Raw genomic sequence first — 23,074 nt, forward strand, 5'->3', positions numbered from 1 at the left:
CAGTGGCACAATTTATGCTTGATACATTTATGTTTGACTTGAATCAGACTCGCAGTTTGAACAAACAGCTGCATCGACAGGTGCATCGGTTGCCCTCCACAAACATTTTTGTTGAATTGGAGAAATGCAATTTTAATAGTCTGATTTCAAAACCTTTTATTCTGTTAACAATCATTCTGTTAATGGAATAAACACTAATGTCAGAAACACTTAATTATTATGTTTATCTGACTAAAACAAGACTTGAATGCATATTAGTCCAGTTGAAATGGTACTGAAATCAAATTTTGCAAAGACGGACTAACACACATAGACAATATCAGCCTAATCATTATTAAAAGTTGCTGTTTTGTATTTCCTTCCGCTATATTTGAGTACTATTTTCACTTTGTTTATGCTGTTTGACAGTGACAGGTCTGCAGGGAAATTAACACTGACCCCAAAACGGCCTGTACAGTCTTATAATAGGTTATCCCGTCAGTTTTGACTGAATGCTGCACACAAACTGTTACATGTGGGTCCAGTGAACATTTCATATGAGAGTGCAACCTAACAGGATATAAATGTTTCTGTGGCCTTTTGCCTTCGCCTCCTGCTGCTGCTGCCTGTTCTCGTCTGTTTCCCAGGTGCGCTGCAGCCCATCGAACAGACATAATGTCTCCAAAGTCATGCGAGGTCCAGGCACACGTGCTGGTAACCCTAACCCTGTGGTTGAATTTCACGTGAAATTTCAAGCCGTAAATGAAAACACGTAAGTACTATTTTGTTGTCATATGTTGACAGAAAATGTCCAAAATTCCTATCTAATTGTGCATTTTATTAAACTTGTCTTGCCTGCGAGATGAAGAAACATTTTTTGAAACACAGGCCCTTTGATCTCTAATCAGAGCCTGGAGACTTCCCACAGACACAGTGTTAAATTAAAACTAATCCTGCATCGTAACGACAGTTCAATCATGAACACACTTTCAGACAAATGCAAAGTAAAATTAACACACATATGCAACGATGCACATGTGCACATTTGTCTTGATTTAGCGCCAGTGTTCCTGTCCACTCTGGTCAGCTGGCAATAAATTATAAACACATTCCTTCACCACTCTGTCACCAGGAGAATATATTACTGTCCATACTGACAGCTTTGATTGGATACAGTTCACAGCTTCACAGATTCCAGGAAAGTCACATGTTCATGAGTGAGAACACACATACTGATGTATTTTTTCCCTGTTCAGAACAGGGAAAAAATATGGGGAAAGAATTGTGAAATGTGCCTAAAAACAACACAAAATGAATTGTTATTATTATCATCAAAGCTCATCATTATCTTTACACCTCTTTTTAACACTTAGACATCCATCACTTGGATTCCAGAATAACATCTCTATAAATGTAGTCTGAAAGATAAAATCTCAGAGATCATACCTTTCATCACTCTTCGTGGTGTATTTTTTTCTATATTTCATGCAACCATATCACCATCCACTCCTCCATCAATCTGCTTAATGGTCTTGAATCAAGAGCAGAAGTTAACCAAAATGGATCGTTCCCATACACCTTCCTCTGGCTCCCTCTGCTGGACTGCTCCAGTCCGCCGACAAATTCACTGCATCTCCATCTGTTACGAGTGTCTCAAACACCGGGAACATATTTTTCCCCAAGTAGAACAAGATCCTTTTTTTTTCAGTAAACAGTATGTTTTTTTTGTATGTATGTACAGCATGTAATAACATGGATTTTCTCTCCTCTTATTATTATTTTCCTCCTCTCAAACTTCTGAATGTTATCTGGCTCGTTGGCTCTTTTTTCACTATGTGGTCACTATCTAAAACAAAAACTATCAGCTGAGAGTTGCTGAAATAGAGTATAAAGTGACAACAAAGCTGGGTAATAATTTCCCTCCTTTTGTCACTGCGGGTGAACTCTGACATTGAGATCATTGTTTAATCAAATAGACTTTGGTTGATCACTGAAAGATAATGGTGATTCATTTACCACAGCTTTTTAGCTCGAGGGAAAGATAAGCACTGCTTAGTCATTGACATTCAAAGGAACAACAAAAGTGAGCAAGTAAAGTAATTTATTGCTTTAAGAAGAAAAACACAGAAGAACATTTATTACATGATTAGAAATTAGATTGGACTAACAGAGTTATACTCATTTGTATCACATTTACAAGATTTTGTGGTATTATGAAGCTAAAGTTTGAAGCCAAAAATGTCATGTAAATATTTTGCTTAAAAAGAAAAGCTAAATGCAGGTAGTTGACAGTTTAAATGGAGACTTGGGTTTGAAAATCATTTGACATGAAAAGAGCAGCAATAAGGTGTCTGAGGTAATTGGGCCTTAGATTTAATTCAACTACAATAATTATTCGGCTGCATCTTTGACAAGAGACTGAACGTGTTGAGGTTTAGTTGTTTTAGTGTGTTTTACCTTTATGAAGCGAACAGAAAGTTCCAATAAAGTCAAAACGATATAGTTGAAAAAGACATGCTTTTGAAAAATGCATTTTGGGGATTTCAAGACATTTAGTTATCTCTTTCCCTGTGGTTTTTGATTTTATTCTTTTCTTAATGATCCCTTCCACACCTGTAGCTACACCTTCATATGAGCACATTTATCAATATCATTTTACCTTTAGTCAAAACAAATATGTTTTTTTTTCTGTGTTGTAAATATTATCTGTTAAATTAAGCATCAACTTTATGCTCATTTGAATAACAGCACTATGAACCTGAGCAGTGGTTCAATGAATCAGTCAGGGACAAAGCTGCATCATTTTCAATTTTGGGGATCATTATAGTTTTATCTCGCCTGATCGTCAACAGCAGTTGATGCAAATGATGCATTGACGTCAGTGGCAGTTGTAGCAAGAGAGGCTGAAGTCCCAGTTGAGGAGCCGTCACGGGGTTTGGCGCGGGGCCTCATCATCTCCTCCTTGTTGCGTTCGGGTTTCACCAAAAGAATGTAGCATTTGGGAAGGAAGATGCAGGTGAGAAGGCCGAAGCTGGAAGCCAGGATTGCGAAAATCTGGACGGCAACCATGAACTTGCCACGCGTGCTGAGGTAAGCCGGGACAAAGGAGATCCACACAATGAAGAAGACCAGCATGCCGAAGGTCACACACTTCGCCTCACTGGAAGATACATAAAAAAACATACGTAAAGGTTCTGAAGTTTAAAGAGCAACATCATTGTCAAATATGCCAAACGACATGCCTGACTTGTCATATTTGTTTTTACGTGTTCCTGGGGCTTGGTGCTCACAGAATATGAAGAAACATTAACAGAAGTGTCTGTGAATAAGTAATCCCCGACAATCGCAAAATATTCAGTTTCACCTGAAGTGGTCCTCCAGTTTGCGGGCTATGAAGGCAAAGACGAAGGCCAGCAGAGCCAGCAGGATGTCATACGCGAAGATGCAGCAGATGAAGATCACAGAGCCTTCGTCACACTCAAGAATGATCTTTATATTTTGGGAAGAGGTGTTCTTCACAGGGTGTGGTGGGAGAATAATGAGCCACACTGTACATGCAATTGCCTGGATAGAGGGACGATAATGTCAGCAACATTTCAGGGGGATGACCTGATGTTTGAAACGTTCAGAGGTCAGTTGTGGATGTAACCTGAAAACATGATTCTCAGCCTGTGATCAATAGATTTAAAAACACAAAATGTGCTAGTTTCCTTTTTGTTCACCTGTATTAATGTTGCCACAGCAGCTATTGCCCTCTGATGGGCGAAGGTGAGCGCGTCAACTTCAGAGTTTGGTACGGCACTGACATCGTTGTTATTTATGTTGGTTACAATCACATCGGGACTGCCACTGTTAACTGCAGCTTCAGCTGCAGCTTTTGCTGCTTTGGCGGCTGCTTTGGCTTTGGCTCGGACTGCTTTCAGGGCTTGAGCTCTTAGCATCAACACTGATGCCTTACCTGAAGCAAAGAGAGGTCAAAATAAGACACATTTTAAGATGAATAAATATCCCTTCTTTGCATTTGAACTGTTTGCAGAATCCGAAAGGGCTGAGGCCAAAGTAAAGGTAAATTAATTGGATCTGGTAACTCACCCATGATAGAGGAAAGGCATAGAGCAAAGCCTAGAGCTAAGGCTACTTGACTGGTCATGCAGCTCCAGTGCTGCGGCTCTCCGAGGAAAACAATGGAGCAGAGGAAGGTCACCACCAGGGCGAATAGAAGCGAGAAACTCAATAGGGCATCATTGGCTTTGACCAGTGGGGTGCCAATATGCACAAGAAACACCACCTGAAAAAAAACAAAAAAAAGCAAGTGAAAGATGTCATTTTAGGTTCTAATGCTCGACATCAAGAGATGCACCAGTAAGTGGGTTTTTTGTTGTGCGTTTCTCACCCCAACTCCAATGGTTACTAAAGCTCCAAAGGCAGAAATAACGATGAGGGTGATTCCCAGTGGTTCTCCAAAGGCCAGGAACTCAATTATTTTAGGCACACAGGCATCATGAGCATCGTTGGACCAGTTATCTCCACTGCACAAGATGCATTCACGGGCATCTGTCCAAGAGGGAGGAGAGGGCAATAAGAGGGCTGCAGGGTTGTGTATTTCTATAGTAAATATATAGTTTTTTTTTCCAAGAAGACATTGATCACCTTATTTAAAGTTTAAGTTGATGGGGATGATCTCTTTAACATAACACCAGGAAAAGTGATGTGTCTTACAGTCTGGTCTACCAGCAAATACAATTTTGTATTCTTTAATTTGTACAATCCTGGACTTTGACAAAAAGGGTTAAAATGACATTTTACCTTAAACAATAGTGTAGTGCATGAGCCCAAGTAAGGCCCATGTGTTGTTCATGAAACACAACAAAAGTTTCAAGGCACTGTCAAGTATTTAACTCAAGTAGAGTTAAAAAAGGAATGAAAAAGAACAACATGAAACCACTGGAGTAGTGGATGTTGCGATATACCTGCACTGATGATAACTGTGACATTAAAAGAAAGTAACATCAAAATTGCGTTGACAATACTCGAGATAACATTGTGATTTGACCTTAGCAGACAAAATATAAAGCTAAAGGCATGAGTCTAATTCAAAGAGAAAAAAAGAGAGAAAGTAAAACCTAAAATAGAATTCAATAAATTATTCTGATAACAACATATGTATTTTCATGTTTTCTGTTGATATTGCAATAATGTTGTTATGGGGAATGCTTTTGGCCATGATAATCATGCTCTAAAAAGCAGATGTTGAGGCAGCCCTACACTGGACTAACACATTATTTAAAGAAATGCCAGTTAATACAATGTATGTTGAAATCCGGCTTGTTAAAGCCTGACATTTACTCAGTTGATCTAATGGTTTAGACTATTCAGGAAGATTTATATTGAAGGAACAGTTTTAAATGCTAGTATACTGACTGGTTGTGTTGCTGATTTCTCCATCAGCACATGGGATACAGTCAAAACAGCAGACTGGCTCTCCCTGTCGGATCCCCTTCCTGGTGCCGGGCTGACAGTCCTCGCTGCACACTGACCGAGGAGGCTTATGCACACAAAAGCACAGACATCTCCCATGTGGACTCATACATGAGAGAACTAATACTGACATGCAGAGCATGTGTTTAACTGCTGTTAAAATCAATATGCAACTGACCTCCGTCACTTCATTGTTCCAGACAATGGAGCCATTCATTATGTGCAGTCTGTCCTCTGGAGCTGCCGATCCATTAAAGAGTCCCACGTTGACGTAAGAAATCTCCCCATCACTATTGACTTGCCAGTTAATGATGTCATAGAAGCCCTCTATGTCCCCGTCAACAAAGTAGATCTCCTCCTCCGTGTTTGGCACTTTGAAACGCACATTCTTCAGGTAGTACATCAGCTGTCGAAAACACAGATGGCGAATTACAAGTACAAAGAGCGCCGCACACACATGTGAAAGAGAGCTGTAGAATATGCACATGCTTACCTGCCATGGTTCAAAGTTAGTGATGTCAGCACAGCTGTTGCCAGCAAAGGGCCCTTTTCCTGCTTCACAGTGCTCCAGGTTGTGCAAGGCGTGCGCCACAGCATACACTGCTTTGTAGACACTGTGGGCAATGCTTTCATCTTAACACTATTACTGTCATTCAAATTTACGCTTTGCACAGATGACTTTGCATTCAGGTCCATTGTGGGAGATGGGTACTGCATTATAAATCTCAAAACAAAGAAATAATCGTGGTAAATTAGAGATTAGAGTTAAACAGCAGCTGCCGTTGCGGTTATTTGTAGCATTAATTATTCCCCAAGTGGTTGTTTGAGTTGTAGGAACTGACCTGTAAGTGATTCGTAACTGGGAGACGTCGGAGTAGGTGTTATTGAGCTTTACCACAGACTCTCTCCCAGTGCACAACCCGTCAGGTACCTCCCCCCCTGTTCTGGACATGGTGCTGTTCACCTCCTTGGCCCTCTGACTGGGTATTCTCAGTGCTCTTTCATAGTTCAACGTGCAGTTGAACAACTAAGAGACAAAATTGAGGTTACAAAATTAGCATCCTTTAGATGTGAGCGTAATTTCTTAGTTTTCATTTTGCCTCTGAATGTGCAGCAGCTGTGTCTTAAGTTATTTGTCACAGCAGAGAGGTTTCTCTCTTGTTTCATGGGAATCTATTGACACAAATCAAGTGCATTCAGTGAAAGAAAACGTACCATCTCCCAGAATTCCTCAGTGAACGAGTCAGTGTAAGGATCCAGATCTAGTAAATGGTGCTGAAGACCTGGGATGTCAGCCCTCTTCACGCCAAAACCCAGAGTACCAGCCAGGAGTGAGCTCACCTGAACAAAAGAAGGCACAGCAACTAAAGTGAAAGTGTGATACAAAGCTCGGAAAGTCTCAGACAGCTCAATTATCGCTTTAAACATCAGTTAGTTAATTGCCATCAGTCGACCGAGCGCTCACCCCAGGCTGGTTGATGAGAGCAGAGGTGACCCAGGCCTCACTGGCAACCCAGGTGCGATTGGTCACATTGTGGCGAAGCAGCTCACTGATGAGAGGACTGAGGTCCACATCTGATGAGAAGACTACAATGATCTTGGCTGTGGACTCGACTACAGTTTCAACAATACTCTGGATGGCCTCTGGAGAACTCACCTAAACACAGGAAATAGTTTATATTATCTCTCTAATGACATTCCACTGAACACCAAGGCAATGGCAGGGATGCTGAAATATCTGAGATGTGAGGATTCTGACTGAAAAAGACTTACCTTGGGCAAAGTCTCAGAGAAAGATATGCATACACCAGCCTCCTCCACCTGTTCCTTGAATTCTTTTATGCCGTACTTTCCATAATCATCATCCGCAGCTATGATGCCCACCCAGGTCCAGCCAAAGTGTAGCACCATCTGGGCCATAGCTGAGGACTGGTGCTTGTCATTAGGAATGGTCCGTAGGAAGGTGGGGAACTGAAACTTATTGTTCAGGGCAGAGCATGTTGAAGAATAGCTGACCTTAAAACCAGAGAATACAAATGTTATTTCCTTATTCCCCTTTTCTCTTGAACTCATCTGCTTTTGTGGCAGCCATTAGTGGCCCTACCTGTGGAAAATGATAAAGCCCCATTATTCTGGCTGTGGCAATGGACAGATCAGATCCACCGGCGCCCACTAAAGCAGCAAGAGGCGGCCCATTGCCACAGCGGTAGTTGGGCACCGCTTCATCTTGGCCCGTCAGGTAGGTCAGGGTTCCCTCCACGGCCTTAGAGATGGTGAAGCAGGAGTCATAGATGACGTAACCCAGGTCAGTATTGGGCAGCAAGTCCTTCCTTGTATTAATTTCATTGATGGCAAACAGCATGGTCTGAGTCCAACGGAAGGTGCGGAAGTTAAATCTGGGGGATGAAGAGGCAGCGATTAAGTGAAAGCTCATTTCAGTGGAAAGTTTTATTTTACTATTTCCGTTTTGTTTTTATAAGAAAACGAAGAAAAGCACAATTCACAGATTTGAAAACTGAAAGATCAATTTCACACACACTATGTTGGTTGTGTGGTGTTATTATCCTAATTAGGAGTCCACAGACTTGTCAATTATTATTGCAAACTACACTGTAAAGACTTTTCTCCATGTGCTCTTTGTGCTCTTTGTAGCAAACAGATCCCAGATCCCAGAGGAGCTGCAGCCCTCTGTTTTGATTTCTTTGGTAAAATCCACAGGTTCCGAACAACACTGTAGGCTCAAGTAAAAATGAACCACCTTAACACAACTAAATACAAAATGAATTACTCTGATATGCTCAACACATTATCTGTTGGAGGTTTTTTTAAGCCATAAAAGTCTAAACAAGCTTAACTGCAATAATGAAAAAGCTACATGAAGAGGTTTCAAATGACTCAGCTCACCCTTCACACCCCGAGGAGACAGGCACCCTTGAAGTGTTGCCATCACTGGAAGCGATACGCATGTGAACGGGAAACATCCCCCCAATAACAACCTTCTTCTTTTCTACATCCTTGTAGCCGTTCAGGTTGAACTTGGCCTTTAGCTTGCATGTAGATTGTGCGGACAGAGAGCTGCAAATGCAGAAAAGCCCAAAAACTCCAAGCAAAAAGCCTCTGATTTCCATGCTTTGTAAGCGCTAAAAGAAGATGGAAGAGCTCTTTCTACAGCAGACAGAGACGTGTGACAGGTGTGTCATCGATTCTCAGAGGAGAAAAGTTGCAGGAGGTAGCACAACAGATTCAGCAGAGCAAAAGAAGATGGGAGGAAGCCAGGTTGCAGCAAATGGCTGCTGGCATTTTGATTTAGGTTTTTTTTTTTTGTGAAATACAATATGTAGCTTCTGTAGTTTTAACAAACAGAAAAGCTTTATTACCCATCATTAATGATGTGAAAAATCATGTCACACACGTTTAGTTTCCTTCGAGGGAGCACAAACTGGACCCTGGATCACGAAGAAATGCAGAAATATACACATACAAGCAAAATTTCCAGGAAACTTCCCAAAATTTCTTTGAATCTGTCCTGTCTCACTTTACCTCCTCTAAGGACACTTCATTACTCTGCTGAAGATAAACTGCCACAGGCCACAAGTTAATTGTCAGCTGCATGTGGTAACTTGCTCAGTCTTTATGCAACAGGTTATTACACTGCAGTAACTGATTCAAAATCGTGCCTTTTCCCTTGAGTATGGGTCAGCAGAGAGTTGAACTTGTCTGGGCTTGTCTCTCAGTCTGAGGGGAGCTACAGCCACCTGAACAACAGCACACGACACGACACACTATCAACAATATAACAGTTTAGCTTGTGTGTCACTTTTATGGCATTCAAGCTAAAAATATATATAAGCTCTCACTCAGAAAGCAGCTGTGTCAAAACAGAAAATATCTAAGTGAATTCTATGCAAAGTTTCGGGGGATATGTATCCATCTTTAGGCTGTGTGCATGTGTGTTTTGGTTGTTGAGAAATTTACAAATATGGTTCATTTCAAAATCCAGCTGTCTGCAGAGACTTTAAAAGAGACATCTGGCCAAAGAAATCTGCCATATTTCCCTCTGAGAGACTCTGCCTCCCTAAGGTGCTCTTGTTGCATGCACAACCATCACACTGTCCAGTTGCCAGTTAATGTTATTGGTTGCAACCTGTTCCTCCCGCTGTTTCTTTTCAGCCCAACTTGATTAGCCCATCTTTTAACCCCTTCTCAACTGTTTTTGAGACACGTTGTTGACATAAAATTAAAAGAAGCCAATATTTTTCATAAAACGTCAAATGTCTTTCTTTCAGAATTTGATACGTTTCCCTTGCTCTATTGAGCACACAGTATTGGACGATGAGATTTGCAAACCATGGCATTCTGTTTGATAGGTGGTAGAGAAGATCTTGGAATTTTGCTCATGAAGCCACTTCACTCCCACTACAGCACACTACGTTTACAGCATTTTTCAGTAGGAAAACCAGAAAACCTGCCAAATAAGTGAGAATTTTAAGCTAATAACTGCGTATGCATTACCACTGTCAGGACAGGCTGACAAAATCAACTTGTGTGCTTTCCATTTTTGTTTTGGAGCCTGAAAGTGCCCCCTTACAGTTTATCTCTCTGAGTAATACAAAACCACCGTTTCTATTACAGATGATTTATTTCTCACATACCTTGAAAGAAGAAATGGCTGATTGTAGAAGTTTCAACATTGAGATCTTTATTAAAGCTCAGTTTTCCATTGTACAAATGTCATTGTTGAAACTGCATGCAGTGGCTTGGATCGAGGCACGTTACTAAGGAGAACGAACATTGCTGAACAAATTAAAGAAGAAAAAAGAATTGCATAACTTAATCTTATTGGGTATCAATTAAATGTCCACTGTTAGCTGTTCTATGGAGATGTGTGAGAGAAATATATATATGTGTATAAAAGGCGGAACAGAGAGAGAGAAACACAAATAGCTGTTAAGACAGGTTAGGAAAACCATCAAGTTTGTATTAGGAGTTTGCCATTAAAATTTAGGGGTATAACAGAGTGATGCGAGGCACAAAAACAAATTCTCGAAGCAGGAAAACCACCATGACTGAGTGAAATGTCTGTAACGGGGATAAAATACACCTTTAAAAACTCAGTTAAACCTGAGCACTGTATTCACTGAGGTCTACGTGACAAGACTGACGAGAGATAATGATGCACTTAATGTTGTGAGAGGACACAACAGCGATAATAAGCAGCATTCTGAGACAGTGAACTTATGCTGATGGCAATGGAAAATTAATTTAACTCGACAGTACTGTGATACACTTAAGGTGAAGTTTCCACTTGGTGTATGATCTGTTATGGTGATGTAGCACCGAGGCTTTACGAGTGAAAAAAAACTAAACAAAAAGAAAAACGTGCAAAAAAATGCGCACAACACAAGAGCAGCCAAATCATGAAGTGACAACAGCAACTGACACAATGTGGTTATAAACTCTACCGTAGTTATAAGTTTGATATTAGTCCTCTTGTCTTATTCTTCTTCATAAAAAGCCTACAGTTTGCAGCGTGAGGAGAACAGTGTTATATCCTCCTCTCTGGACGCATCAGTCCAGGTCAGGTCAGGTCACACCAAAGAAAAACCACAGAACAGGCACGTACGAAGTCACCAGTCATATCGGGGTCCTTCACAGCTGCACAGGAGTCAGTACACTGCAGGTATTTCTTAGGATGACGGCCGTCCCTAACGGGCGCGGCTAAAAGTCAACAGCTCCTGTCAATAAATGCATTTTGGAATAATGGTCAGGAGCCCAAAATCTTATAGGTCACTACAGCATATTCTACTTTGGCAAAACAAAGACAAAAAAATAAACAAAAAAAAAACCCCAAAGCTTAAAAATTGTTGATTGGTCACATGGGCCGTCTTTTCAGACAACCTTTGTCATAGCACAGTATACAGGCAGGAGGTGAGGACGAACAAATACAGGGGGCACAACAGTAAACAATAACATCTGACAAAAAAAAGAGCAAATGCAGAAGATTTGACACCCCTCCCCTCGTTTACTTTTTTTTTTCTTTCTCTCCTTTCATGACAATATTGTTTGCTTGTGTGTATACTTTAACTCATTCTATAATGCATCTTGAGGCACAGCATCAAGTCCACTTAACTGTCACAGTTCCTCGCCGCTTGCCTTTCATGGTCGAGCTCACAAAAGGAAGCAGCAATTTACCTTTTCATCACAGCGAGGAAATACATTGTTGCACATGAATCAAAAGTGACAATATATTATCAATAACCAACATTAGATCAATCTCTATCGCCAAAAATATTAAGACCAGGGAGGAGTGGTGGGGAGAGCAGAGCAGTGGCGCCTCTGCACGTGCGCCCGTCACAGTACGGTCTGCCTTCCGAGGGAATGTTGAAGATACAGGGGAGATACAGGAGGTGGGATGGGAGGGGGGGGCTAAGGAAGGAAGGACAGAAGAGGAGAGCAGTTCACCAGCCCTCTTACATATGCTGAGTGTGTTTGTGCAGTGTGTGTGTGAGAGTGTGTCCTATCCAGATGAAGTCATGTTGTGTTCTATTCCCACTCTGTGGTGCCGGGTGGCTTGGAGGTCAGGTCATACATGACTCTGGAGATGCCGGGGATCTTCTTAATCTCATTTACCATCTTCAGCACCACCTGCGGAACCAGGCAAGAGAAACACCTTTCAAAAAGGGGCTGATTTAGACAGAGTTAAGAGTTAAGATGTTACCCAAAAAAAACAAACTTGGAGCAATCATTTATTCCATTCCAAATCCCACGTTTAAATCAAATGTTTTACCTCCTCAGGGATATGGTTGCCAGGCATGGCAGGGATGCCCGTCATGAAGTCGCTGGTGATGAAGGTGCGGACCACCACAGAACGCCGACAGGACGGCTGTTTTTGCAGGGGGTCGCGGTCGAAGTGCAGAGGGGTGAGGATGACCGGCATCTGGCTGATCTTGCCGGAATAACCTGAGGGTGAAAGAGGGAAACTGGTAAATTGTGCCTGTCGGTAAGAATTTACCGTGGCTCTAAGGGCGCCTCGCCATCTGCCACCCAGAAACATTTACGATGTTAGCCAGAATGCAGCAGCCTGACAGCCAACGTCAACGTAGAATCATATTATTTAATGTTCTACTCCAATCATCGCTGCTCTACTAGGCAGAAACCATATGGTGCTGATTGGTTTATGGCTTTGATGGGTCACTAAAGTCGGAAAATTAACTGGGTAATCCTTGAAAAAAGCCTTCATATCGTAGATAGTGCGGTTTTTTTCCAGTTTGCAGAAGCAGGATCGACTTCCCTGTGTTTTGTCAAAAGAGAAACTTACTGAAGTCATTTTTTCTAACGATTTCAGATCGTGGTGATATAAATCACACAAATGCTTTAGCTCCCACTCTCCAGCTTTTGGATAATGTTGATCATTCAGCACTCGGGTTCATTTCTGGGGGATGGCTGCACCCCTTATTACTTCATCCTTAATAACAGAGTGGAATAGTCCTCTCTGGCTGCGAGATGTGATAAAAACATTCATGACAATTCATCCACAAAGCTCTCGTAGGAAAACGTCCGCTGCATTGAGCAACATTGCAAGACTGGAGCCATACAAAGACGAAGAGGTATCAGATCAACTGCTTCAGCTTCAGAGTTTTTATAAGGTTACTAGAACTATTACTAGTAACTTTCAAGCTGTAATCCAAAAACACACATCACTTTAAATGTCTGAAATGACTCACCAGACTCTCTAAGAATAGAATGAGCTACGAAGTCTGCCTGTCTGAGCGTGCTCAGAACACCTGTGGTCAGGAAAGTTGGGGTAATGTCTGCTGGTGGCTCCTTTACGTGGGACCCAAAAACATACACAACTCTGGAAAAAGGAGAGAAATAAATTAATCATTGACTAGATGGGTTTGTAGGGTCCAGTGATCGCTGAAAACACTGAATTCTTGCAGTTCTTTTAATCATTAGAAGCAGTTAGGATGGATTTCTGCGTTACCTGTTGATGGTATGGCACATGCGAGGGATGAGTCTGGCTAGGAACAAAAGGGATTCCCAGTGTGGGGATTCTTTACTCGTGACACCGCACACATAACTGTAGGACCGGCAATCACCCTGAGACAGAGACGGACAAAGACTTTTATCATAAAGCCCTCACAGAACCGGTCCATAATGAACACAGAACATACAGGAGAAATCTCGCAGGACTATTTGATTTCTTTTTTGTTTCTTTTAAACTGACAGTAGATGGTAGACTTCAACAGTCTCCATAAACGGTAGGTTTCCGTTTTCAGCAAAGGCAATGAAAGCTGCTTGTGTTTATCCTCAGCGTCCCGTCTGGCCCACAGTTTGAGGTTTGAGTCAAATTTAAACCTCTGATGTCAGACAGGAAGTAAACGCACACACCCACAGACTAACACACACAGTTATTGGCTGACTGCAATGTTTGTGTGAGGAAAGAATTCGGGAGCATCTCTCTCTGCGGTGAACAGACAGTTTTAACTTTTGGACAGTGGGTTATTTATGTCCCGCGTAACCATTTATAGCGGATACACCCTTTCCTAAGCTGAACCGACAGAGGAGCATAAAGAACTTAGAATTTGAGAGGCTTTGTGTGGGTGTGTCTTGTGGTTGACAATTAAATTATAGTTCTAACCCAACAAGAGACAAACAGCTAGTGACAGATAGTGTGTCATGGTCTGACTGTCTCGGAAAACACATCGATCTCCACACATATGCAACAGCTGGGAAGTCTCAAACCAAAAAGCTGTGTTTGTGCTGACCTTTATATTGTTTTTTTGTGTGGAGCCACTTAAGCTCTACATCAAAACTATTCTGAGTTCAGATCCGACCACAACAGACGTGAAAAAAGTTGGAAAACAAATCCGTAGATGCTCATCTCCTTAAACTGTCTCATTACTGGGCCCAGAACAGGCAACAAAAAGAGAGTTAGTGATATTTTTGGTGCGTTACCTGAACACCAACAGTTTTGATGGGCAGCAGGAAGGCATTGAGTGAATGAAGGCTGGTAATCTGCATGAGCTTCTCTTCCTCCTCATCTGATATACATGACTTTACTCTCTGGAGCAAGGCGTGGGGCTGGGGGGGGGAGAGAAATACAGGAAGTTTGCACATATACAAAGGGAGGGATAGCAGCCAGCATCGTACTGACAAATGTTAAGGTGTAGCTGCCTTTCCTTTAGCAGCAATGGGAAAGCACATGTAACTTTAATCAAACTTTCGACTTCACTCTTTAAACTTTCCTGGTTCTTGGTGCAGTGTGACTAATCAACCAGCAGAGGCTGCAAATCATCAAGCCCACAATTAAACCAGACAGGGGAAAAAAAACAGCCCCAAAGGTTTTCTCCCTAAGTACGTAGGCAGAGCTGCCATAGTACGGTTTCCTTTCGAAATAATTACAGCTAGATGTTGTTTCTCAAGTGAATCTGTAAAAATCAACCTTGTTGCTAAGGAACTACAGGGAGTCTTCATCCGGTCAATTCAGAGGAACGATTCAGACGTGTGCATGCACTGTTTATGTATGCAACAACATTCTAATGAGCAGATTTTCCACAGGTCTGTGCACTGCTTTGAGCCGACTTCCTTTTTTACACTTACAACACGGAATACAGAAGCTCTAATATCCGTTTCCGTTTGTACTACCACTGCTGTTTGAAAATCTACAGGGTCTACAGGACCTGTTGCCACTGTAGCCCGGCTGATTGAGAAGAACTCATCAGATTAAGGCTGTCGGACAACGTTTGCCAGTCCACTGACCTTTTTGACACTTGCAGAAAAGTCTGTGACGATTTTGAGGATGTTGTTCGTTTCAGCAAAATCCTTACAAATGTAAGGCTCCTCTGCACAAATCACTCTGATGGACAAACCAGGACCTAGAGAAAAGGAGAACAATTGATCACCTTTTAACAAATAAATAAGTGGTGTGTCAGAAGGTGTGTGTGTGTGTGGGGGGGGGGGGGGGGGGGGGGGGGTGATTGAATCAGAAGCTTGTTGCAACAAGAAGAGGAGATGGATTAACACAAGACAACAAAGATAGAAAGGGTCAAAAGACACCATCACTGAGCATCGTGTCAATGCAGTCACACTCGTGACGATCGACAGGCTGAATCCCATCAAAGATCAAAGACATGCGTGTTTGTGTACTTGCCAGGGAAAGGATGCCGAGAGACAATCTCCTCTGGCAGGCCCAGCTCTCTGCCCAGCGCCCTCACCTCATCTTTATGGAAATCTTTCAGTGGTTCGATTACTTTTCCCTGGGGAGGTAGAAAAAAAAAAGAAGAAAAAAAAAAGAGTGGTATTCGTATTATTATTGTGGGAAACTATACGCTAAGGTGTAGCATTTACATAAAAGAGTTTATCAAAACCACCGAAATAAGACATGAGCACAAAAAAGCTAATCTCTAAAAGTAAAAAAGCATTTGAAATTAATCTGAAGAATCTAGAATGGACACGAGTCTCTGTTGTCCACCTGTAGTCCTTGTAGTATTGACCAATCCCATTTGAGTGGCTGAATGAATGCAAAAGTGAAATACAATCTCATAGCGACCTGACAGCGATTCTATTCGGTTTTTCACATCCAACTGCATGCAAAGGAAGACCAGCGCACAGATATCAAGTTAGCGCACCTCATCTCTGAGTTTACGGATGAGCTCAGTGTCGTTGTGGTGTGTTTTGATGACCTCCGCCTTGCCGCTGGCAATATGAGAGGCACTCTCAATGAGATCAGGCCTCAGTGTACCCTGGGCCAGGAAAACCTCCTCTGGGTTCAGATTCATCTCTCCAATTACTTCATTTGCCACCTGAGAAGCAAAACACATGTAAAATCAAACCGTAGACCACAGAAAAATGATTACTTTTTACATAAGGTGCCAAGTCCAAGTTAAAATTAAATACTAATAAAAAATAAATGTAAATATGCAAATGCACAAGAATCATCTAAACGCCGATACTCACTTTGACAAATGTGTCTCCAATAATTTTCCTTTTCTCCTCAGGGTTGGTGGTCATATTCAAGGTCTTGCTGATGCGTTTCCGTGGCGTCCTATCCTCCTCAGAGATTGGAAGGGTTGTTGTTCCATTATAAAAGGTGTGTGCTGCATTTACCACTAAAGAGGGGAAACAATTATTGAGGAAAGCTTTTAAGACAAAAACTGAACAACTCTTAAAAAAACACAATGAAGACTAAATTAATGTAATAAACAGAGAGATTTAGTCTGGACTTTGGTCTTTACCTTTGACCTTGATGCCCAGCTTGGTGAGGGCCTCCTCCACACTCTGACTCTCTCGCTTCCTCATGAAGCCGTTGTCGATGTGAACTGCTATCACCTGGTCCTGGTTGAGCGCTTTGTTGAGGAGGGCTGTGCAAACTGTTGAGTCTACTCCGCCACTCAGAAGCACCTGAGAATGTGACCAGAAACAGTGCCTTTAGAAGCGAAGTTGCAAGAGCTCGTCACCAGTTTATGACTGTTTTACCACTTAATTATCTGCATGTGTGTTGTTATTCTTTGAGTTATTTTAGCTTCTCATTACATTAGTCATACATGTGTCGTTTCATTTGTTAGGGGGCTGGAAACCATTAAATCAACGCTGCTTTAAAGTAAATTTACTGTTAGACCAACTCTTGGTGATCATAAGAAAATGCAGAAACAGGCTACAGCAGAGTAGCAAGCAGACAGTTACAAACCCAATCTACACTTGAAGAATAAGAACAGTGTAATCCTGTGATTTGAGCCTATTTTGAACGCTCATTTATCGCCTTCACACTCCCCTGAGAAGAGGCCTAGTTTGAAAGAGCTCAGGGAGTCGGCTTCCTCTTCTCAGATAGACAATGGTTTAATTTAAGCAGCCGCCGCACTTCACGTTATCCCAGATAGTCTGATTAAACGCAGCAGGAAAAATGTTTTCGGTTTTCTTCCTTTTGTGAAGTCTGAGCTCTGACTAACAAACCCGCTCTCTGAGCTTCGAGCGGTTCCACTCACCAGAACTTTAGACTTGCCAACTTTTTCTCTGATCTCGTCGATGCAGGCCTGTTCCCGGTTCTGTACAGTAAAATTACTTGTGCATCCCGCGATCTCAAACAGGAAGTTACGCAGCATCTCCATGCCTCGTTCCGTTAAGTCGACCTCGGGGTGAAACTGCGTCCCATACAGCTTCTTCTGTTCATTAGCAATCCCTGGAGAGAAAAGCAGAGATCCCTTAAAGGAATGAAATCCCTCTTTGAGTGAATGCCACTTATGGATCAACCATTTAAGACTAATATTAACAAATAGAAAAAAAATGACCACTAAAAACGAGTGTAATAAAAAAGACACAAATGCAGCTGCTTCCTCTTGCATGCGTGTCTATGGCAACAATGTTTATGCAGACCAGAGTCTGAGCTTATCATGCGTACTGCTCACCAGCAATAATGTTTCCTGATTGGGCCACCACTTTGAAACCATCAGCCACTTTATCCACACTGTCTCCGTGGGTCAGCAGCACCAGTTCCTCCTTCTGAAGGCCTCTGATAAGAAACACAGACGTCAGTGGAAGATAGGCCGGGTTTTTTTAACATGTCGCATGCTAGTTAAATATAATTATAATTAATTCAGCAACCTTACACTGTTGTAATAACCACAGTAAATGTGTGACAGCTTGAAACTTGAAACCTTCATGCGGTCGGCTTGAGAAAATGCAATACCTGAAAAGGGAACACGTGTTGTCCAGCCCAATGTTGAAGGCTCCGTCCTCCCTTACGTTCTTTTTGTGTACTGTGCCGCCGAAAACCTTATTCATCATCTGTAACATGCAAACACATCAGATTTAATATGTAGACACCGACTTCATCACGGGGTGATTGAAGCGAATGGTACAAAAATCTCCAGTTTTAGGAAATGTGCTTTAGATGTTACAATTTTCATTTTCAGCATTTACAAGTCAAGTGATAGTATGTGTGATGTGTTGCTACTCAAAGACAATCTGTGTAACAAGCGTGTCATTGGGGGGGAAAAAAGGCCTCCATTAAAATTCTGACACCGCTTTTTTATGAATGTATAATTGCATGAGCACAGATACCTGCATTCCATAGCAAATTCCCAGGACTGGCTTTCCTATGGTGAATATAGCAGGGTCAAACCAGGGGGCATCTTCTGCATACACAGAAGCCGGACCTCCTGAAATTATGATTGCCCTAAGGAGTGGAAAAGAGAGAAAGACTATAAACTGCACTAGAAAACACTTTCAACTTATCTGGACAGACAAAAAAACATACTAAACACGTTTTTTTTCTCTCTCTCTCACCTGTAACCCTGCTCTCTGATGGCAAAGGCTGGGGTTTCTAAGGGGAGGATCTCGGAGCGTACACACATCTCACGCACCCGTCTGTCAATCACCTTCCCGTACTGGGCCCCTGCATCCAGGATCGCCACCGCCCCCTCACATGACCCATTCTGCTGTGAGCTGCTGATCTCCAGCTGTGGAAGCAGAATCAGATCAACAGTTATTCAATCTGTGAGTCTATATACCAATCTCTAAAATAAGAATAATGTCTTAATACTCTTTAGTGTCAGTGTGTTGGTGGTTTGGGTGAGACTTGGCACAAGGCAACTATTTTCTTTAAAACTTCACTGCACTCCACCTTCGACCTGCCCATGGAAAATGTGACTTAGTAAGGCATAACATGATTAAAGACATGTGAGCTGCAACACGGACAGACAGCTACTTTTGTGAAACGTGCTGCAACCATTCAGCGCAATCACATGAAACCCCTAAGTCAGTCTATGGTTATTAACATGGACAAATTACTAACTGGGCCTCCTGTCCCCGGGTGCAGTCATCCAAGGAGGCAGTGGGGGCCTTTGTCTTATTGCAGGAATATGGTATAAACATGGAAGAAATGCAAATTAAGTGATGAAAAACTGACCACGACAATCCACAAGACATCAACAGTTACATAGAAAACACGACTTAAAACAGCTTCCCGATTTTATAGAGATCTAAAAGTCGCACAGGTCCTTGCGTGACAAGTTAAGAAAGGTATGGTTTCACTTCTCTCGCATGACCAAATGTGAGAAGGGTTGGTCCCAAAAGCAAAGCAGCCAAAACTACTCAAAGTAACTGAAATGAGATGACCTCATAGACACAGATAAGCTACAAAGACGCACTGGACAGCCAAATCTGATTGCAAGAAACCACAGAGAGAAGCAAAAGACAAAAAGATCAATATGAGGAAGAGTAAAACACACTGGTAAAATAACCATAAGGACTAAATAAGACCAAACAACATTAAATATATCAAACTGAATGTATTTTATTTTTTTAATTACCAGAGATAAACTAAATGTCAACATAATGATCAAAAACAGGCATGTCCTCTGCAAGGTTTACAGCTGATGATTGAAATCGAGTACAAATAGTACCCTTTGTGCATGACTTGTGGTTTTCAGTGGGTGTCTGAATTGTGGGTCCGTGCACAGGGATATCTTGTCCAATGATCCATGGTTATAGGTCAGTATATTAATGATATTAATGTACACGGCTATTAACTCTTACTTAGTATGTTGCTTCTTTCAAGTACACTTATTCTATGTCATTTTAGAAGAAAAAAAACGTGCCAGTGTGTAAAACAAACTTCCGTTTCAGACCGGGAAAAACAAACGACAACTAACAGTAAATGAATCCTCACAGATAACAAACCTGGGTAAACGAGGGCGGCAAGAAGAGAAACATGACCCCACGTGGTTAGTGAAAACACTTCAGCCGTAATGTTTCTGAGAGCATGTTACAGGCTGCCATTCACCTCACAATTATTTACCTGAAGTTGGCAACACAATGTAGGCAATCCCGTCAGCTATAGCAGTATAATCACAACAAAAATATCTGAGAATTTCCGAGCAAACTTTACCAAATCAGCTGGTAACACATCAGTAGTAGCTCCATTTGTCACACCGGTAACCACAAGTTGGCTCATAGTAGCTTCGTGACGATGTTAGCAAACTGACAGTTAACGTTGTGTTAATTCAAACTGTGTGACAGCAGCCGTGTGAAACATATTAGTTTGACAGAAACTGAATTTCAATCTCCCAAATCAGACGCTATAGCTAACATACATTAAGATTTCCCCTTAACCGTGCTGTCTTCACATATTCTGCCCGGCTAAAGCGAGCTAACAAATTGTGCTAGCGGACGGATAGAATGAACTGTAGTAACGAACGTTAGCTTGTTAGCAGCTCGTTCTGCGAGTGGCTGGCTAGGTCAGCGGAGCTATGCTAAAACCCACGCGGTGCTTGGAACTGAAGGGTGTTGATGGCATCCACAATGTAAAGAAGGATACCACGCATGGAAATGTATTATTTATGCTAAATATCCAGAACATGACGTCCAGACAGTTAGCAGCTATGAGCAACATGTTAATGTAAAACTGCAACAGGCATACAACACCGTAGTAATTGCGCCTCTGCGTTACATGCTCTCTGTAACTTTCCCCCGAGGTGCCGAGAGGCCGTACTTAACCGGGGGGGACTACAACAGTAACAAGGGTCCTGACATCAAGTCTCCCGGGCTACTCAGCAACGGAGCCTCGTGCCTTCCCCGCTCCACTGACCTTGCTGTCTCCGTTGCACAGAGCCATGGAGGACTGCCGTGTTATGTGGAAAAGCTCTCCCCTTTGCTTCGGTGTCCCAGGTCTCACACAGAGAGTGGTGTTGGTTAGCTTCTGAATCAGGCACGCCGACTACTGTTGGAAAAGCAGACTGGGTTGAGGGTTTGGTTTGGACTGTCTCTCCTCCTCCGGATGGGGACTAAGTTTCACAGGGGGAAGCAGACAAAATAAATATGTCTGTGTTTCATGGGTGGAGCGCAAAGTTAAAGCCGACAGATAAGGGTGAGAGGGGTCGCAATGGGGCTTAGTAGTTTTGACTCAACCTACAATCTTCTATCAATAAGCATTTGAAAATGCACATAATTCTCCGTTGTTTTTCCCCCCCTTTGATCAAGTAAAAACAGTGCTGAAAATGGAGACACAAGATAGTGGTGTTTTAGATGCATTGAGACTGTATTTTCATTTATTAATACTTTTTTTTTTGTTAGACGTACGTGTTCTGATCCTTCCACTTCTTTCTGGCCTCCACTGCGCAAAACTAACCAATCTGGGTCTATAAGACAAAACTGGACACCAGTACGGAAAATATGGGACCTGGGAAAACTAGTTTAAAAAAGAAGAAGAAAAAAAGGATATTGTGCATAAGACTATTTGATTAAAGAAACACTTGAATCTATTATTTTAACATTGGTGTGAAATAGTCCTGCTCACCTAATGCCAACCACTGACCCATACAATAAGAGGCATTAAATGAGCAGCATGCCTTGAAACTGAAGATGTGAACATTGGCATTTATATATGCTGCCATGTCAAGTTACCATTGTGCCAATAAACGTCCCACACTGTCAGGCAGAAGCAGCACCTATGTGAGAGGTGAACCTTGTTATTTAACATGTCTGCTGTACTGTACTGTGGAGGCTTTTACATAGAGTGTGAATTATAACAAGTTATTTTCAGGCCCCTGGTTCATGCGTGGTTTTGAACTATCTTTTTTTGGGGGGAGGAGGAGGGGTCGGGCAATGATAATTGCTCAAATGTGCTCAAATTCTTCAGCCTGAAGCCTCTCAAATGTGAATGAGAAATGTCACAGAAAATATATACATTCCAGCAGCAAGGTCAAGAGATTTCCCCCCTCCTGCAAAGCAAGTTTGAGTCTTTAAGTTGTCTTTGACTGAAGAACCAACAAAATACAAACAAATACATCCTAGTAAATATGCGATGAGAGTTAAGTTTAATCATGTGAATGTTTTTGGTTCCATCGTGTATTTCCAGCTATTACAAACCAAGTGTCTGCTGTTATGCTTTCTCAGTCATTTGGGGGAGAAAAAACAAGAAAGATAGAAGACTGCTCTCCTTCTGCTAAGGAGATCACACTGTGAGAAAGTTAGCTTTTCTGATGTTTCAAAGACAGAAAACGTGCCTGTAATGGATTGTTGGAGGAGGTGTTTCAGGTCAAGATTCGCTGGAGGAAGAAGATATCAGCGCCATCCTGTGGAAAATGCAACAAGCAACGCTTTATAAAAGACAGCATGGTCAGAGGAAGTATTCGTTTCTGATGAGTTTGTATGTGTCCTTAGTAACCAGTTAGACTTCACTGAGCTATTATTTAAAGCCAGCGTACAAATGATGTGAGTGTAGCCATAGAAACAGCATCATCAGTTACATCACCGGAGACATGATGAATATAACCTTATGCATGTTTTGATTAATCCACCTGGAGTCAAGAAATAAATGACCTGCAGAGGTAGTATACATCAAATATATCCTCTCTAAAGTTCATGCATATTAAGCCTAGATATTTCATGAACATTTTGCTATTTAAGCTTGATCGGAGCACACTTTCCCAGGGGTGTAGGTGCAATGACTGGATCAGAACCCCTTCTTAAAGAGTGGCACATATATCTTCTCCTGGAGTTAAAACTGTAGCTTCCACGGTGCCTTTTTTACCGCATGCTTTTACTCCCAAATATGCTGTGTGTTGTCACATGTCTGCCGTAGGGTTAAGCAGCTGCACATGCACTCACAGTAACCACA

The 23,074-nt window shown here is 41.9% G+C and overlaps 2 protein-coding genes across 2 annotated transcripts; both read right to left on the bottom strand.

Annotated features, from left to right (window-relative positions):
* Positions 1-2,476: 2,476 nt before the first annotated feature.
* Positions 2,477-11,675, bottom strand: vmn2r1 (vomeronasal 2, receptor 1). The gene is made up of 16 exons (XM_072391642.1): positions 11,650-11,675; positions 8,362-8,532; positions 7,562-7,853; positions 7,231-7,473; positions 6,923-7,114; positions 6,673-6,798; positions 6,446-6,484; positions 6,300-6,379; positions 5,951-6,071; positions 5,636-5,863; positions 5,401-5,524; positions 4,373-4,533; positions 4,072-4,267; positions 3,702-3,937; positions 3,344-3,543; positions 2,477-3,139 (listed from the first exon to the last, which is right to left on the bottom strand). The coding sequence occupies exons 1-16, from the start codon at positions 11,673-11,675 to the stop codon at positions 2,809-2,811; spliced, it is 2,766 nt and encodes a 921-aa protein (XP_072247743.1). The 3' UTR covers positions 2,477-2,808.
* On the bottom strand, positions 10,131-21,256 carry gmps (guanine monophosphate synthase). Its single transcript, XM_072392727.1, has 16 exons — positions 21,044-21,256; positions 18,742-18,914; positions 18,517-18,631; positions 18,143-18,240; positions 17,862-17,965; positions 17,442-17,635; positions 16,695-16,860; positions 16,417-16,568; positions 16,089-16,262; positions 15,611-15,716; positions 15,220-15,335; positions 14,416-14,541; positions 13,442-13,557; positions 13,182-13,312; positions 12,245-12,417; positions 10,131-12,102 (listed from the first exon to the last, which is right to left on the bottom strand). The coding sequence occupies exons 1-16, from the start codon at positions 21,068-21,070 to the stop codon at positions 12,001-12,003; spliced, it is 2,073 nt and encodes a 690-aa protein (XP_072248828.1). The 5' UTR covers positions 21,071-21,256; the 3' UTR covers positions 10,131-12,000.
* Between the last annotated feature and the right edge of the window lie 1,818 nt (positions 21,257-23,074).

Source organism: Leuresthes tenuis, unplaced genomic scaffold, assembly GCF_036924035.1.
Source record: "Leuresthes tenuis unplaced genomic scaffold, fLeuTen1.0.hap1 SCAF_9, whole genome shotgun sequence".
NCBI lineage: Eukaryota > Metazoa > Chordata > Actinopteri > Atheriniformes > Atherinopsidae > Leuresthes > Leuresthes tenuis.